The sequence below is a fragment of the Hesperophylax consimilis genome, chromosome 15, assembly GCF_061612785.1.
Source record: "Hesperophylax consimilis isolate HC1 chromosome 15, BYU_Hcon_1.0, whole genome shotgun sequence".
NCBI classification, from domain to species: Eukaryota; Metazoa; Arthropoda; class Insecta; order Trichoptera; family Limnephilidae; genus Hesperophylax; species Hesperophylax consimilis.
In genome coordinates this window covers 34,259,954-34,273,247 of record NC_142850.1, presented here as the reverse complement: position 1 = coordinate 34,273,247, position 13,294 = coordinate 34,259,954, and the positions used below count along the sequence as shown (strand labels likewise).

General features: G+C 37.1%; 1 protein-coding gene across 3 annotated transcripts in view; it reads left to right on the top strand.

The window, feature by feature from the left end:
- The window catches only part of puc (dual specificity phosphatase puckered), a 172,304-nt gene that overhangs the window by 135,932 nt on the left and 23,078 nt on the right, over positions 1-13,294 (top strand). For all 3 annotated transcript variants that reach the window (XM_089640521.1, XM_089640520.1, XM_089640519.1), the window contains exon 4: positions 5,509-5,742. In XM_089640521.1, the coding sequence (XP_089496647.1) occupies positions 5,509-5,742 (234 nt within the window). The remainder of the gene's footprint in view (positions 1-5,508; positions 5,743-13,294) is intronic.

Below are 13,294 nucleotides of genomic sequence, written 5' to 3'. Positions count from 1 at the left end.
GACTCTTCTGATCTTATATGTTCCTGGTAGTATAACCCAAAATTCGTCGTAATCAGAAATACTCATTTTGGTTGTGTGTCTGTCTGTGACTGTAACTCTGGTTCAAACAACGGATTTGTTTTGTATTATTTAAGTGTCATTTTCAAAATTGGAACTGATTGTGTGAAGAATTAAGACAAGCGAAAAAGTACCTACCATACATATCTAAAACTTGAACAGAAAATTATTTTAATTACTGTCATTTTGAAAATTGGATCTCATATGTCAAGAAATCAGATAAGCTATAAAGTACCTATCTATATCAACAGAAAAACAAAATTTTATCGGAAAATTATTTTAATTCTATTTTTGAAATATGTATTTCTTTTATTTAGTTTCTTTAGTAGAGTCAGATTTCGTGGTTTTTCAAGTGTCTGCACTTTGTCCATTTTCAAAAAAGATTTATTTACTAACTAACTAGATTTACAACATAAAACTATTCCGTGATTTTTCACGGGTCCCCTCCAATTTGAAAATAATATTATTATCGAACGCAGCTAGCTTGCTGTCATCGAAGATAGATGTTGCTGGTTTTTATATAATTAAATTCGTAGTCTTATCTCACTATCTTATGGGTTCCTGATTATTTGATTCGAATATTAACGTCAATATAATGGGAATTATTAATTGTTGTTTTTAATTCAATAACGATTTTAATAATTTATCAAATTATTTTCAATTAAGGTTTAACTTAACTTATGGGACGTTATTTGAAAAGGTGTTCATTATTTTATTGATATAACTTGATGGATGTGTGACTCAATTCATATGAAAATCCGAAGAAACCCGCAAAGGTCGCATTAAATTATATACATATGTATTCTTTTTTGGTTTCTCGAAATCTTCTATTAAAATAATATCTAGTAGTTACGTTTATGCAACAGCAGAGATTGATAAAACGTTACAAACTATACAATAATATATATAAATTAATGTTTCTTTGTGTGTCCCGTACGCGTATTTCCTTTTCCGTGTTCAATAGGAGGCAGTACTCAGGAAACACGCACGGGTTTAAATATGATTTAAGATTTTCATCACAAAAAAAAACGCACGGGTTTGTTACGCTAATGATCTTTCTAAACTATAGTACTGCCTCCTATTGAACACGGAAAAGGAAATACGCGTCCCGTACGCGTTCCTATACCATTCATCCGTATTCGCTGAAAATTTCAAAGTTTGTTCTTATTAGTGCCAGGAGTGTTTATAGAGTGGTTTTAATGGTAGAAGAAGTGGGGGACGCTCGAGAAAGAAATGAATCAAATAATTATTTATGGTAAAATGGTAAGTGATGAACAAAGAAAGAATTGTAAGGAGAATGCATTCCTTGGAAGTGAATGGTTGAAGAGTTCGAGGACGCGCCAGGAACACATTTTTTTTTTATTTTTTTTATAGTGAATACCTCACAAGAGTCCCAACTGCTCCCGTCTGGAGCCAGTGAGACTATGGCATCCCCAATTGGGAGATGTTGTGAGGCTGAAGGTAAGTGGGGAAGGGAAAGAGGAAGGTGGGGAAGTACCTGGCTATTCAGATCTAGTCACTAAACACGGCTAAAGCCATTTGGAGCAACGTTTCAATTCTGAATGGTGGTCTTACACCAGGGCGATACTGGTAGTATCTTCCACTCTGGAACGTGCCGCAAATATACTATATATTATTTTAATTAATTAATTCTGAAATAACACAAATTAATCACATAAAATTTATTTGCGCACGCCGGGTTCGAACCCGCGACCTTCGGAATGGCAGTCCAATACACATGGCACGATCAAGTGAAATAAACAATATTTATTACAATAATATTTTTCCACAATGCACCCAGTTTTCAGGTACTTTAAAATTCACAATCTCAAAACTTTACCCCAAACCATTTATAAATCCCCGAGCAACACCGGTTAAACACACATCAGCTAGTACATTATGGCGATGCACTACGTCGTGTAATATTTTAAATTGAGTCGCTATCAATAACAACCCTTACGTAGATGGCGATAAGGTTTAAATTCCCGCTTAACACTATCCGCCTGTTTTGATTTATGCAAGAAAAAAACATGGCCAAAAAGTGCCTTTTACTTTATTTTGTGGATGTTCAGGCATAAATATTTAATTTTTTTCCAATCATTTTATAAATAACTTAATTTGCCACATTACACAATAAAATCATAACCGAAAATGGTTTCGTAAGTAGGAGATTTTGAACTTTAAAGCAGTTTTCATAGACCTGTACATTATTTTTTTCTGGCCTTATAAAAAGACACATATAAAAAATACTCGATTATTTCAAAGGTCAAGATGTATTCTACTCGCAGTATTTAATTAAAGCATCTGAAACATATCTAGGCGACCAAATTTTCAAACCAAAAACACATGATTTTGCATTACTACGTATGGCATCGCCTTATATATTTCATTTTTACGTGGTTCTTTGATCGTTAATGCCGCATGGCCAGTTTTCTCTTCGAAATTCGGATTGGCGGCCACTTTTTACTTGTCGTGTTTACTGACTGTCAGGCGGTAAGTACCTACCGATGTACCTGTGCTCAGGTAGGTACTAGCCACTTGCTGTGAAAAATGCACGTCGCATGAATGATCGTTGTAAACCTGTTTGAAGCTACTAGCCAGCCGGGCTACTTGGAGGTATTTTCAACGTTGGACTGTTGAATGCTGAACTCTTTATTATTAGTATTTACCGCGGCCCTAGCACATTGAGTCCGTTTACCCTATTTAATGGTTCGGGTAGTATTTCATCCAAATATGGCAGTAAAACCAGTCGAAATAAGAAGATACGTTGATGCTCCAACTCGAAACGTTTTACTATGGACGGGTGGGTTTCACAGTAATTGAACAATTCATCAAATTTCAAAGTCGATTTTCAAGATATTTGAAAGTTTTATTCAAGATCTATTATTATATCATTATTGGCCAGTCGTTTCACAAAACTGAACTACTTGTATAAAACTTGAAAATCATCTTTGAAATTTGATGAATTGCACAAATTCGGTGAAACAACCCGTCCTAAGATTTAAGACTGACTTCTTTTTCTCGTCTTTTTTATTCAAAAACTTCCTTTTTTTTGGGAGTTGAATAGATTCTTCATAGCTCTACAGCTCATGGCGAAACTGTAATTGCATAATTGAAAGTAGTTGCATTGACAACTGACTTGCTTTTCTGGTATTTTTATTGAACAATAATTCAAAAACAATTTTCAAGTGTTTTTTTTTTTTTTCAAGGAGGCGTTATTTTCCAACAATATTTGCTAACATAAAAATATCCCGTGATTTTTCACGGGTCTGCGCTATTTTGATGTGGCGACCAGAAAGTAGTTGAATTGACAACTGACTTGCTTTTCTGATCGTAATAATTGAAAAACGGGTACTAAAAATTATTTTATTTTTTGGGAGTTGAATAAATACTTCATATCTCGATAGCTCATGATGTGAATGGGGTAGCAACATGGGATGAGAGTAGTTGCATTGACAAAGAAATTTAATAGTGAAAATGTGCGAAAATTTCATTTTGCCAGAACTCACTGTTTGCGAGTTTTTTCTGCTTCAGTACATTGTTAGTTGCTAAAGAACTAGACTGTTAAGGCTTCCTATCAAGTTGTTCAATGATGCTGCAGCTATATTAAATTGCTTCATATTTATATCGTAAATACTAGTTTCTTATACGGTATGAATGTGTAATGAATTCTTATTGAATAGTCTTCACTTTGCACGATGCAACAATAATTAAACGATGATTCAGTCTATTGATTTCTATTGAATTGCGCTATGTCGGCGAATGTGGAATTGTGGTACAGCGCGTGGATTCCGTTTTCGGATTTATTGAAAACGCTGATTGATTAAGAGGATTGGAATGCGTTAAAAATGTGCATACACTCATACTAGCGCCGAGAGCTGCTTGCACAAATGCAAATTGCACATTACACAACTTCAGACAATCAGAGTAATTCTGTACGTGAACCAGTTATCGTTATAATTTATCTTTTTTTAAATGTCGCACAACTATTACATTATTGCGGTTTGATTATAATTATTGAAGATTTCATTTCTTTAATACGTAAAATAATAGTAAGCTCAAATATACATTAAGGCGAAAATAAGTGCTCAATTATGCATTTTTATATGATGGAAATGCACTTAGTCCCATGTGGAATAACTCCTAGCAGGTTTGAAAACGTCAAAGATTCTTTTTTAAATTAACAGAGGGCGCCACTTCCGTTTAAAACAATCCCAAACTGTACAGTCATTAAAATAATTGATCAATAAATTATAGATGATTTAATAAATTCTATAGGTAGTGTACTGGAAATATTTACATCATCATTTCTTGATAAACAAAATGATGGACTAATAACTTGTGAATGTCGGTTGCGTGTCAATTGAAATCACTTCTTAATGGCACCATAGTATCGTAATCCTTTAGTCATATTTCATCTGAACCGGAGAAAACCTCCTGTGAATCACAATAGCATCTGGAAGGATTATTTTATGAAATCATCGCCATCGTAGCCTTAACAATATGTTTTTATTATCTTATATTCCCAAGTTTGCTTGAAAATTTACAGTTCCTCCAAACATCGGAAACGGGTGAAATATTTTCCCTATGTGGTCAACACTTCTCAGAATCTGCGGTGTCATACAGAACTACTGGCTGTTTGGCTATTTTTTGTAGTGATTTAATCCTAGCTCATGTAAATTATGCGTAAAAATATACATAGCATCATATTGTGAGTTCCTGATCCTTCGTCGAATAGATTTACATTATTGTTTATTGCTCACTTTTATGTGTTACGTCATTAGCTCAGTAAATCCCATCATATTGCTGCAATTTTCGTCATAATATACAGGGTGTCCGGAAACTCGTAGTACAAGCGGGAAACTGGTGAATCTACATCACATTTGGAGTCGATTTTGTAGTATATATTTTTTTTATTTGAGCTTTCGTTATCGAGTAAATCGAGTTTGAAGTTGATTTTTTTTTTTTTTTTTTTTAATCAAATTCTTATAAATTATTACTGAAGATCAAAGTACCCAACTAATTAAAACTATTTGAAAGTAAAACAAATGAAGAAACTCGGATTTGAAGCATTATTTTGAAAACACCCTTCATTTAACCCGGTGTAATCATAAAATATTTCTGCTCTGCAGGGTTAAAACATCTGTTATTCAACCCTAAACACCAGAAAAAACTTTAACCCTAAAATAGCCGAAAAATATTTTTTTTGGTTTTTTTTTTTTTTGAAAATGCTCAAATCAAAAAACTTTATGTTTTTTTGGGTTCCCCATGTGGTGTAGATTCTCCAGTTTCCCGCTTGTACTACGAGTTTCCGGACACCGTGTATATCGAATGATGAATTTGTCAATCCCTCAGTTTTAAAATAAAGTTACAAACTGTCCAAGAATCTCTCACTGATGTCCACAACCTCCTGTCTTCTTCAGACGATATAATCACATGTTTCTTCCATAGATATCGACAACCACCCCGCCTCCAGAGTCCTGCCATTCCTGTATATCGGCAACGGCAAGGATGCTGCCGACCCGGACCGACTGCGAGAGCTCGGAACCACCTGCGTACTTAACGTCACCTGCTCGCTGCCCGGTGCGCCGCTCTCAGCGGGCATCACGCAGAAGCGCATCCCCGCCAGTGACTCCGGACAGCAGAACCTCAAGCAGTACTTCGAGGAGGCCTTTGAATTCATCGGTAAGTCTGACGAATCAATTATCATGCATCCATCATTATGAGGCGGTTAAAACCTCAATCAGTGCTTTGACCAGGCATTTGAATTCATGGACTGGTAGAATCAAGTAGTACTTCGATGAGGTATTTCAGGAGTGCACAAATCGCACAACTTCCGTGGAAGCACATTGTCTTATTGAAAACAGGACCAGTATTTACTGGGCAATGAGAAACCAGGAGTTGAATGTAATTTTAATAGAGTTCAGTCGTGCAAATTCGATGTCTTTTACAGTGTTCTCTGTGATTGAGTTCAGTCGTTCAAATTCGATGTCTTCTACAGTGTTCTCTGTGATTGGAAACATCACGTCTTGTACTGATTGTTCAGTCTATTAATTAGCATCACCTAGATCAATTTAATTAGTAATTGTCATTTTACATGTCGTACGTACAGAACAGAGCAAATGAAGATTATGAAGTTGAGCGTAGTCCAGATATTGGCAATAAGCTCTCACGCGTATGGGCACCTTTGCGGGTCTTTGGCCCTCTCGGACGCTACCATACTTGTCTAGGACGTTTGTTTACCGGCTGGGCGCAAAATAGCGGCAGGGACTCATCGAGGGGGCGCGGGCTGCCCGCAAGAAGAGAAAAGTGCGCCACTCCACGACTTGGGACAGGCAAGGGGGAGGCGGAGTAGCGGTGACTCACCGCGAGGCTATTATTAATTGCCCCCTGCCCGCGCCGGCCCCGCCGCTCCGCTTCGGACGTCGCGTAAATTCTCCGGCTATTCTGGGTGACTTTGTTTTGGTACGGCGCGCATGCGTTGGTCGGTGTGTCCACCTTTTTTTCATGGGTGATTTATTGGGTATTGATTTGTGCTTTTTTAGTTACTTGCCACGCTTTTCCACTCAGTGTTTTCCCGCTAGTAGGTCAACATTTTATAGACATACTGGTGATAGATCCGTTTTAATCTAACTTTCTGTTGCTTGTGACATTTATTTAGGATCATATTAACTTCTCAAAATGTCTTCTTCGTCCAGGAAGTCAAAACACGCGGTATTTTCACAATAGAGAATGTCTCCGATCTTTGCGGGTTCTCGTTCGTTCCTAGTTACCCTCATTTCGTATTCTTTCTCCGTTCGTTTACATCAATTATTTAAATACGACCTAACCTTCTAGCTCTGGCTGCCTATGATTCATCTTGTATTGCCGAAAATTATACAACATTTAAATTCTAATAGATACAGGAGTCGGCTCCTTCCGGGCGTTACTAGCTACTGCTTGCTACCAGCTACCAGATACTATAATTCAACTGGGGGCAGTAAACTGAAACGTTTTGAAATGTGATCCTCCGACTCTATTCTGACTTATAACACGAAGTTCTTCTACATCCATTCAGACCGAGCAGCGCGGCGTGACGTGTTTGGTTTCCAGCTGTTTACCTTACCTGTATATTTACATCATTTTAGGAGCTTCACCAGTCTCACCCCGATCCCACGATTTCTTCTCCCATCTTTAAAAATATATATAACTGTACAGATTTCAAAGCTCTATTAGTAAATGAAATTAAAAATATACACCTAATTTATTTACTATCTACCAAGAATTCCTTAAAAAACGTTGGGGAATTACCCAAATGCCTTAAAACAAACTTATTATGTATTTTTCAATACATCTGTTTGAATGGCGAATCTTGGAAGCCTAAATAAACCCACTTCCCAACATCCGATCGAGCTGAAACTCGGCAGATAGCCTCGTCGTAGATGACAATGAATTCTATCAAATTTTGGTGTCAATCACGTGCACACACGCGGACATATACGCATTTCTCTGAAATCGGATGACATTACAGCAGTTAATATACGAAATAAATGTCGGTCGGCATCTGGCAAGGTCGCTAGCGCGGTTTATCCGCTCCCTTTTTGAAGGAAGTTTCAATCTTCGGCAAACCAATTTTTTAAAAAAAGCTTAAAAGACATTTTAAAATAGAAGTATTATTATTTTAAAAATATGTCATTTTTTACGGGTTGATTCTTCTTACACGGTGTAGTGGTGTTTTAGCTGAGATGACATGACGTAGAATGGGTAAGTTTAGAGCAAATGAATGATTTACAAGAAGGCGTGTTTTTCCGCTCAAACAGGGTCAAAGTAACATTAAATGATGATTCACCTGCCAAGAACTCACTGTGTACTGTTGTATCTGTATATCTTCTCAGCGAACACTTGAACATTCGAAGTGCGCATACTTCAGATGGTCGACTAAAAGTAGTTTTATTTTGTTCGTTTCGTGAACTGTGCGTGTTGTTTAATGTTTTTGTGAATTTATGCTTTGGATCTGTGACAATTTTAAATAGATATATTTATCGCTGTTCGAGCTTGCGGAACTAGCGTTTTCGATTAACTTAATTCATTGGGTCACGGAGGGATTTTTAACGTTGAAAGTATTATTTTTATAATCAGATTATTGCGTGCACAGTGTTTAGTTTGCTTGCCAACGTTGACATCGCTATTTATATCGATTATTTGATATTTTCGATGTAAAAAAATAAAACATAAAACTATATTTTTTTAAATACAGCCATTTGAATTTCACTTTGGTTTTTGGTATTGAATGAATTCAAATATTGGAAACAGAAATTAACCCACTTTACTATATCCGATCGAGCTGAAATTCTGCAGGTAGAGTCGTTGTCGATGACAATGCATTCTATCAAACGCGTACGTACACGCGGACATATATGCATTCAGCAGTTAATATACGAAATAAATGTCGCTCCTACCCGATTTGCATTTGGTGAGGTTTGTAGAGTTGTCGACTCAAGTTCCTGGGTAGGAAGGTTGAATCCTCAGTGAGACTTATACTATGATTTTTTTTTAATAATACGTCCCGCTTAAAATTCTTGAACGGTGAACTCTGCCGTCATGAAATTTGCACAGTTTTTTGTGACTCCAGTCATAGTTCAGAACTTCAAGGTGAACGCCACTTTTTTTCAGTTTGCAACGCCATTTTAGTGCTATATGTCCAAAAATATGACAAAAGGTCATACAGTAAAAGAAAATTTCGAAAAAATATTTTTTATCTGGGACAAAACCGGGTAGTAACTTGTAAATACCTACTAGCGTTTACGTAATTTGTAAAGCTGTTTATCTAAGTATCTATACGTCCTTTCTGATTTGCTTTTAGTGGGTAAGAACTAAAGTTTATATACGGCAATAGTGGAATTGTGGATATTATTCATAAAGCGGTCGGCCTAACCGGAAAGTTCTCGCGAACAACTCCATGGAATGCCGACTTGTACTCTGTCGGCGTCTCCCCTCCTCTCGGCGCTGGGGCCGCGGTGAAAGCGAGACGCGAGACCGGCCGACCTAGCAAGGTGAGCCGCATGAGTCCACCAGGCTGGAAGGCCGAACCAACAGCCTTGCCTAGGACCATCTACCAACCAACCAACCAACCAACCAACAACACACAATACTGCTCTATCAACCAACTAACAAGGATACTAGCGAACAACTAACAGGGTACCAAACAACAAGATCATTGATCCCACAGCTACGTGAGTTTCAACACGCTTAGCTTAAAAAATACACTATAGTAAACAAATTTCGAAAGACATCTAAAATTAGACAGTTTTTTGATAAGGTTTTGATAAACGCGGTCCAAAGAAAAAAATATATAAAAAATATGTCCATAAATCCATGCAACTACTTTGGTGCATAAGAACCCACTGAAGGAGTTTGTAGAACTATTAACAGGATACTGCCATTGTTGACGCAACTACGTGCATTCCTCCACCCAATTACCTCTTACCTAATCACTTGTTCCTGTCTGATAGTGCGAAGTATCTAAAAACCTACATTAGTAACATTGCAAAATTTATTATACGTCACCAGTTTGTTAAGAAATCTGTGCAGTGTACAATTTAAGTGTTCCCTCAGTGCGTTTAATTCGAGCCTATTAGGGAAGATGGTCCTTTCAAAATCCTATTTCCAATTATAACTGTTAACCACAGCTACCCTAATAGTTGTGTCAAATAAAACCACAAACTGATTCGCATGTGCAAATTGTCGGGAGTGGATACCAATTCGGTACCTTCGGTATCTAGGACTTTTCCCATAGGAGAAACTTTTGGGAGTGGAAAATAACAATGTGTAGTTGAATGAAATTTGAAGAAACATTGACTCATATATGGTGCAAATGAGGGGAAGAAGGCCCAGTTACATGTGGAGAAAAAGGGACTTAGTCTGAGTGGTTTCGTATCAATAATCAATCAAACCGTTTGTTGCCAGAATTTATGAAGTTGTTAAGTTGGTATCTTTCACACGCTTTTGCATCACTTCTTTTCCACTTATAATCTCTTTTATTGAGGTCTCGACGCAGACTCATCTCATTGGCATTATGATAAAGTTGCTTTTAAAACATCTGACACTGCTCGCACACCGTCCGTCTTTTGGTGTGTCCCATTTCAATATTTATTAATGCGTTTTTAAATTGTGAAATCTTCCGCTGATGATGGCTGATGCTGTTCTTGGCACCTGCCCAGTACCCAGTCTGTCGGCCTGGGCCCATAGGCACATGTTGCTTATAACTTATACGTACTACTTATAACATAACTAATAACCCGCCAGCAGTCATAACACCCATACAGACTTGCAGGCGTGGTGTGTAGTCGGGTCTAGAATTAATACTTTTCTTTGAAGTATTGGTGCGTTCCTCCGCTCCCGAAATAGCCCGATTCTGCGGGAGAGTTTAGCTCGGTTATGGATGGCTCCAGATATAGAAGCTGGTGAATCACTCGCCTTTCGCGTGCCACGTGTTCGGTGCCGCAATCTGTGCACGCGGTGCTGTGCACTGTACTCTCTGCTCTCTCTCTAACCTCTGCCCTGTCTTGAAATGAAAGAAGGTCTCCCTGCCTATAAAGGTTGGAGAGAATCTAAACTAAATGTTAACGTACAGTGTTAGTCATGCCGCTGTTGTAGGGCGTGTATGCTATGGGGGTTCCCCGATACTTTTAAACAATTCATTGTTTTTCATAATATAATATATTTGCAAAAAAACAGCAGTAATAATGGAAATCTGTCCATTCATTACCGTTTTAATTTAACAGCCATTAATCATGCCCTTTTAATTGCGATCCGTTTCACTGAAATTGATCAGTTTACGATTAAGTCTGTTTTTGTATTTTATCGTTCTCTGATTTCAAAACAAAAAACAAATCATTGAAAGAGGTATGCTAGGTGTCTCCTTACGAGATGGTAAAAAGCTTATCGACATTACTGAAACGATTTCAACACTAATCGCATTATGCTGGACAGTTTCACATATAACATAATCCAATAACCCAAAAATTAGATGAGACAAGGACTTGTAAAGAATTGCCAAGATCGACAAAACTGGAAACATTTCTTTCTGATGAAGAAAATGTTCATTATTGCTTTGGGCCATCTGAGACCGTCGTCGTTTATCTTTGACACAGACCCCTCGGATGCTGTATCTAAATCTTGTCGTTTTAAAGTGGGGCTTTAAATGCTGCCTCCCCTCGCTTCCCGTCTAATGCAATGCAACCCTCTCGCAATAAATAGTAACTCGCCAGTTGCAACCAACTTTCCAGCGGAGGGTGCAAATTGCCCTCGCCGCGCACATATGGCCGCCGATGTTAAGCACCATTTAGGATAATAGAATTTCATGAATGGGGAATGATCACTGAAACGAGAGAAGTCGAATGAACCACTGAATAATAATAAAACTGTATTATCGCACTCAGACACTTTTATTTCGTAATGAGACTCTTCTCAGTTCAAATTTCTCCAGTCTTGTAGCTTTTGATTATGTTACTCGTATTAATATACATATTCACATATTGAAATGCTAAGCTCTTTATCTTTTCGATTTAAAGTGTTTAGCGTAACAAGCTATTCAGTTAGTATTATCTTGAGTTTTATAAATTACAATAATGTATTGTTTGTACGGCGCTATTGTTCAAAGTACGAATACTGCTACTATCCCAGCATGCATAATTTTGAGGATGTTGACACTTTTAGTCACCAGCTTTACAATGAAAATTCTTATCTCGGAATACACCCAATGTTTTTTTTTAAATAGTTTCGTAATGTTCCTTTGGTAATAATTGTTTGTGAGGTGCTCCTATTAGACCTTTGCAAAAATGATTGCTTCCTGTAGTAGGTACCTATATAATTCGTTACGCAAGGTAGATACATACATTACTTTAATCAGTCACCTGTCTAATTGGGTCACACCAGCATTTCTTTCTATAGCCATACATTATTAAAATGGATAATGTTGTTCTGTTGAGTTTGCTGCTTGGACTTGTATTTTTGTCTGCTGGAGTGGTGACTCACACGCGCGTTGTGTCATTCTGCTCTTGTTTCTTTTTAAAAAGTTACTAAACAGGTTGCCCAACCTGTTTGCAGATGTGCACACAAAACACACTTCACCGGTGGAAAAATAACGACGATAGTCGCCGTGTTTCAATTATAAATAATTACATTTTTGATAAGAATGAAACAGGCAATGCCTTGTTTTGTGATTCAATTTCAGTTGCATTCGTCGGGGCAGAATAAATCTATTTAGAATAAGGATCCTATGTTTTATGGCGCAAGCAACACCCTTATATAAAAGAGGGTTGATTCTGTTAAATAAGTTGATAGAATCTTGGAATGAAATCTTGGTCTGATGGTATGAGCGGGCATTATCCTATAGAGCCGGATCGCCCACACTGTTAAATGAACGTCGTGATAGAAATGTCATCAAATTTCTTTTCAAAAATATAACTAACCATGTATAATATTAACTCTTGGCCACACTACTGAAAAACCCCGAAACTTTCGATATTCTTTTTCATATAACCAACTTAACCTTATCCCAAGTCCAAACCTTTTATGCGAAGGCTGTATTATTATGTAACATCCACTGTTGTGGCAAGATTCCGGACACTTTTAGCGATAGCCTCCAGAGCTTTATAAAATTTCTCGAATCTCCTGTTTTCACTTGATTCTTCACTTAACCCAAACTTTTTTGTCTCTTTTTGTTGTTGTTGTTACATACTTATTGTTTTATTCTTTCAAATTATTACCATACGCCGTTTTCGGACGGTTGGTTTTTATTCTTGGTTATTAATTTGTAATTCTTTATGTTAACCCCTGTCCGTTGTTGTGTACATTATAAATAAATAAAAATCTGTGCATGATTTTCCAAGTTCCTTGAAGAATACGACATAGAATAAGGATTCTTTCTTATCTGTGTTGCCAAGAATGTTACTTTACACACATCGTCGATCAATCCGAGAACTTCTCTAGGCTTTATTCTTCAATTCTTCATATTGATTCGTGGCTATTTAGAAAATTCGTAGATTACGTATAACGTTTATTTTGTGTTCCTGGTGGATATCTTCGTAATCGATAGCATAGATTGTATTTTCTCCCGGCTTGCAGGACTTAATTAGTGGTAATGGTCCTGACGGTGGGGAGAACAATCTTGTTGAATCGAATCGCTTCGGATATCGACACATTATTGTTTTCTAAATTTGTTTACGGATGAACTTTATGAGCAAAGTGTTTTCCT